The sequence below is a fragment of the Sapajus apella genome, unplaced genomic scaffold (assembly GCF_009761245.1).
Source record: "Sapajus apella isolate SASKATOON/1434 unplaced genomic scaffold, GSC_monkey_1.0 scaffold39, whole genome shotgun sequence".
NCBI classification, from domain to species: domain Eukaryota; kingdom Metazoa; phylum Chordata; class Mammalia; order Primates; family Cebidae; genus Sapajus; species Sapajus apella.
In genome coordinates this window covers 2,081,737-2,087,736 of record NW_022436979.1, presented here as the reverse complement: position 1 = coordinate 2,087,736, position 6,000 = coordinate 2,081,737, and the positions used below count along the sequence as shown (strand labels likewise).

The 6,000-nt window shown below is 38.5% G+C and overlaps 1 protein-coding gene across 3 annotated transcripts in view; it reads left to right on the top strand.

The window, feature by feature from the left end:
- LOC116565149 (probable ATP-dependent RNA helicase DDX60) overlaps positions 1-6,000 on the top strand; it is a 102,976-nt gene that overhangs the window by 96,088 nt on the left and 888 nt on the right. For 2 of the 3 annotated variants that reach the window (XM_032298611.1, XM_032298613.1), the window contains 2 exons: positions 1,052-1,203; positions 2,499-2,561. In XM_032298611.1, coding sequence (XP_032154502.1) covers positions 1,052-1,203; positions 2,499-2,561 — 215 coding nt within the window. The remainder of the gene's footprint in view (positions 1-1,051; positions 1,204-2,498; positions 2,562-6,000) is intronic. The other variant, XM_032298612.1, reaches the window with a different exon arrangement.

The window sequence follows — 6,000 nt, the reverse complement described above, 5'->3', positions numbered from 1 at the left end:
GATAATATATCTTATTATCAAATGCAGCCAATTAGTGATTATAAATATTTTATATTATAATTATAAATATAATATATTTATATTTATAATATAAATATATCTTATTATCAAATGCAGTGTTACTGATTATAAATAAATACATTATGATTAAAAGTGATTATGATGAAAAGAAAAGTGGCAACATGATGAACCTTGAAAACATTATGCTAAGTGAAAGAAGCCAGAAACAAAACCACACATTCTATCAATCATTCCATTTACATCAAACATTTAGAACACACAAATCTAGAGACAGAAAGTAGATTAGCAGTTGCCTAGGACTGGGGCGACAGAGAAGAGAGTGGGAAGTAGGCCAGCACTGTTGGTGAGTACAGGATTTCTTTTAAGGGGGACAAAAGTGTTGTAAAATTAGATCGTGGCAATGGTTGCACAACTCTGAATATACTAAAAAAATTGACTTGCACACTTTAAATGGGCGAATTTTATACTACGTGTATTATATCTCAATAAAGTCATTTTAAAAAGTGGGGGAAAAAAAGAACAGACATGGAAAAACTGTTTGCCTTCTTGTTTTCACTTTCCTTCTTTTTGTCCTCCTCCTTCTTCCTCCTTTTTTTTTTTTTTTTTTTTAATTTAGGTAATTTGGTTCCAAAGATTGTTAGAGTTCAGTTGAATTATTTTCTTGTAATGTATAAGCCTCTAGCTGATTGATACTCTGTTTACAAGTAAATTTCCACCACCAATAAGGAGAATAAAATGATGTTAGGTTTTCTTTCCTAGTGAGTGTGTCTATAGTCTAGTGGGTGGTTGGTTGAAAGTGTTACCAGTATTTTGTGGAGGCAATAATCTTTATGTGGTGGAGCTGAGCCTCTCTCCAGGCTTGCTTAGGATGGTGTTACTACAATGTGTGGGTAAGACGCCCTCTTTCTTCACAGCGAAGAATGGGCTTTAAAAATGGTGACTAAACGATGTAACTACAAAGCACCACATAAGAAATTATAAACCTTCTTTATACATGAATAATACATGAAGAAGAATCGTGTTTTCTCAGGTTACTCTAGGCACAATCGGTGTCAATCGCTCTCAGGCTCCAGTGCTGTTGTCACAGAGATTTGATAACCGAGGAAGGAAAATGTCGCTTAATGCCTATGCCCTGGATTTCTACAAACATGGCTCCTTGCTAGGATTAGTCCAGGATAACAGGTATGTCCTGTCTATGTTCTCTGTCCCCCCATCTCCATCCCTAATGAATTAATTTAATGAATTTTAAGGAAGAATCCTCATTACAGTTTCAAGTGTAGTTTAAATCATGCTAAATATACAAGATTTTTTTTTGGAGACTAACGGTAAGAGAGAATAACAAATTCAGTATTATTTTTGTTTGTGGTTTTCCAGCAAAATCTTGGCCCTTAGGCCAGCTCACATGACATAATGCTGTACTCTAAAGATATAAATATCTGCATATGCTCTTAGATCTTAGATATATTTTTATTTATTACTATCCTATGTATTCATTAATATAAATTTTAAAACTGAATACATAATAACAAATAATGCCTTGCTCTCCAACATTTGAGAAGAGTAGATATAGGACTGAGTACATGACAATTGTTTTAGTTCTGTGGCAGGAAAAACGTTTTCAAAAATAGTAACCAGGAGTAAACACTCTTGGATTTACCTAGGATGAAGAAATTGACTTGGACCACAGTTGTGGGGCGGGGGATTCTGTCACACCAAAGCAGGAAATCTATTTATTTTTTTGAGATGAAGTCTCACTCTGTCACTAGGCTGAAGTACAGTGGTGTGATCTTGGCTTACCGCATCCTCCGCCTCCCAGGTTCAAGTGATTCTCCTGCCTCAGCCCCCCAAGTAACTGGGACTAACTGGGACTGCAGATGCACACCACCACACCGGGCTAATTTTTGTATTTTTAGGAGAGTCGGAGTTTCACCATGTTGGCCAGGATGATCTCAATCTCTTGACCTTGTGATCTGCCCCCCTCTGCCTCCCAAAGTGCTGGGATTCTAGGCGTGAGCTACCGCACCCAGCCACCAATTTATTTTTTACATAAAATTTTGAGCAATCTTTACTGAATTAAGGTCTTAAGAAATTCTGACAATCTTCAAAGATGTTGAGCACTGTTTTGAAAAAAAGTGACTCATTGTGAATAAAGCAGCTATGACATTAGTAAATAACACATCTGTTTCTTTTGAGTCTCTAGTTCCAATTTACCTTCCTGAGTTTTACTTTTCTATTTTAGTTATCTCCTGAGATGTCCAGCCTTGTATTTTTATTATATATGGTTGTGAAATTTCACTTCTTGAATTCGTAATCACCATTGCCATAGATTAAATCAATATCTGGGAGTCTGTGGCAGAAATGATGATGGGAAATAGATCTTGACAAAGTAGCCTATCAATAAATCCAACATTTAAATATGAAATTAGATGTTCTTTAATGTTTTGTGTTATTAATTTTCAAAATGTTGTTTTGCTTAGGATGAATGAAGGAGAGGCTTATTACTTGTTGAAGGATTTTGCACTCACCCTTAAATCTATCAGGTGTGTTGTATATTTAAATATTGATTTTAGAGTTTTTAATAATTTATTTATAATTTGAAAAATGTTGAACCCTTACTATAAGCCATGTACATGAAAGTGCCTGTAAGCTTCTTATGTGCGATGCAGTTCAGCTCCCCAAAAGCTCTGCAGAATGTCTCCTCAACACCTGTTGCATTATTTCTATAATAGAATTAATTTCAATGTCTATTTGAGATGAAGTTTCATCCAGACTAGAGTCTCAGCCCCAGGCATCATGCACTGACAGGCAGCAATAGTTTTGCATACTTCACTGACTCCTGGGTCCTTGTATTCTCAATTGCCACAAGCAATGTGTGTCAAGGACATGGTATTTCAGAGGGCTCCTTAGGGCTCCATCAGGTTTCCAGTTTATTCTCTGTTACATACTTTGACTTTCTTGTTTTCTCCAGGCTCCATCCGACTCTAATCTCTCATATTGGCCTCCTATTTTCATCTTTAACAAAACTTAGCAGGGTCCCAAGGAATACCAAACTTTATTTGGGTACCCCATTCTTAGGTTCCTTTAACCATCTAATGCTGCTTAGTTAAATGTCCGTCTTTCCAAAGTCTTCAATCTGCATGCATCTCAATAGTTTATGGGTGTTGCTTTGTCCTGTCACTTTTTATATATTTAATTTGACACACATCTCTCCATTATTAGGTTCTTGCTAATCAAGTCTTGTTTTATATCTTGGATCTGAGCAGAATTAGGCCTATTTGGACTTTTCATACAGAGAGTAAAACTTTTGGGAGCAGAAGGAAACTGGTTTGTCCACTTGTATTATCTCTAGATAGGGTATTCTTTGAGTGGCTTGTAGTTACTCAAGTTATAGTCTCCAGAGCAGCCTAAGAAACGCTATAGACTTGGAAGCTGTCTCTAAGGCTTGGCAGAGGAAATCACTCATTTATGCATCATCTAAGAAATATTGGAGCTTTTTTTTTTTTTTTTTTTTTTTTGAGACGGAGTTTCGCTCTTGTTACCCAGGCTGGAGTGCAATGGCGCGACCTCGGCTCACCGCAACCTCCGCCTCCTGGGTTCAGGCAATTCTCCTGCCTCAGCCTCCCGAGTAGCCGGGACTACAGGCGCGTGCCACCATGCCCAGCTAATTTTTTTGTATTTTTAGTAGAGACGGGGTTTCACCGTGTTGACCAGGATGGTCTCGATCTCTTGACCTCGTGATCCACCCGCCTCGGCCTCCCAAAGTGCTGGGATTACAGGCATGAGCCACCGTGCCCGGCCTGGAGCATTATTGGTATGAGACACACGTCTAAGAATGTGAGCTATAAAGGATCATCAAAAAATCTTTTTTTTTTTTTTTGAGATGGAGTCTTCCTCTGTTGCCCAGGCTGGAGTGCAGTGGCGCCATCTTGGCTCACTGCAGCCTCTGCCTCCTTGGTTCAAGTGGTTCTCCTGTCTCAGCCTCCCAAGTAGCTGGGACTACAGGCGCCCATCACTACGCCTGGATAATTTTTTGTATTTTTAGTAGAGACGGAGTTTCACCCTATTGCCCAGGCTTGTCTCAAAATTCCTGAACTCAGGCAATCTGCCCTCCTCGGCCTCCTAAAGTGCTACGATTACAGGTGTGAGCCACCATGCCTGACCAAAGGATCATTTAATTGATATACCTGCTTAAAAAAAACTCTTACACTGTAGTGAAAAAAGCTGACTTACAGACCTTCCAAACACGGCCAGGGCTATGATGGCAGATAAAGGAATGGCTAACTCTATTTGCATTCAAAGAAAGAGTCTCACATGAAGTAGTTTTTTGACTAAGCCCTTAATCATGGGGAAGAAGAAATAGTATTTTCAAAGTACAGCAATGAGAAGGGACCTGATGTGTCAGGGAAAGACTCCAAGCTCACTACATCGACATGGAGAATATGGGGATTTGACAGAGACGGGGGAAGATGTCAGGTTGTTGTAAGAGACTTTAAATGGAATTTGGATCTATATCAGGAAAGTCTATATATTTTAACATTAAGAAATTTGGCCTTCATCTTCTGAGCAATGTGTGGACAGTGCATAAGCATGAGGGTGGCCTGAGCCTGCAGACTGTATATGTGGCAGAAATGTGTAGGTGCAAAGACGGCAACAGTCGTGCAGGTGAAAATGAGTGAAGGTCTGAATTAAGGGAATTGAAATATGCAGCATGATCAGAAAAGTATTTACAAGGTAAAATTCAAGAAATTGGTAAAAAAAAATTATGCAGTTGGTAAAGGTGACCAAAGTTTCTATTTTTGTTAAGGATGCATGGGAAACAAGGGTGAGCATGACATTTGAGGATGAGAATGAAAACTCATGAGTTAGAATTTATACCCCTCACATTACATCTGGGAGATATCAGTCAGGAGGAAGTGTTGTGATTACTTACAATCAGTAGTCACAATTGTAAGTCTGTAACTCAGAAAGAAATTTGGTGTAACTCAGACAGATCTGATCAATTTTTGTGGTTGGTTAGTGATGACACTATAAAAAAACTGGAACTCTAGTGGAAACAAGGTAGGTGCAAATTTACTAAAAGGCTGATAAGATGTCATATCATGATAGTTTTCAGCCCTTGATCAGCCCAGCTGTACTGTTCTTTTTGGATTTATTCTCTCCTTTTTTGTTACCTGTACATTAGCTTCTTAATGCTGCTGCAACAAATTACCACAAACATGGTGGTTTAAACCAACACAAATTTATTATTTTACAGTTCTGGGGGTCAGAAGTCCAAAATGTGTCTTAATGGGCTCAATCCAGTTGTCATCAGGGCTGCATTTCTTTCAAGAGACTCTTAAGGGACAATCTGCTTTTATTGCCTTTTCCAACTTTTAGAGGCTGCCAGCATTCCTTGGCTTGTGGCTCCCTTTCATCTCCAAAGCCAGCAATGTTTGGTAGACTCACACTGCATCATTCTGACTCTCTCCTGCCTCACTCTTCCACTTACCTTTGAGATTACACTGAACCTGCCCGGATAACCCAGGATTATTTTCACATCTCAAGGTCAGCTGATTAGCAACTTTAATTCGTTTAATTCCATCATTCATTCCCCTTTGCTGTGTAACTTAACTTATTCATCAGTTTCCGGGGAATATGATGTGCACCTCTTTGGAGGGCCATTATTCTGCTTACCATATCTTGTTTTCCTTATCTTTTTACACATCTAGGTAAAGAAAGGAATATTTGTCTTATCATAGATGTAGCTGCCTGTGGGTTTCAGCATACAGGGGACACAGTATCATAAATAACACAAAATGATTCCACAAGAGATACATAAAGAAAAGAAAAAAAATTTGTGTTGTTGCACTACTGAAGGAAGAAGGGATCATGTTATGTGGAATTTGATGGCCTCTCAGACTCTCTTGGTGATAGTCATGGAGAAAAACTGCATGGGGTTGTTTTGTTATCTTTTAAAACAATTGTACACAAGATTTTTTA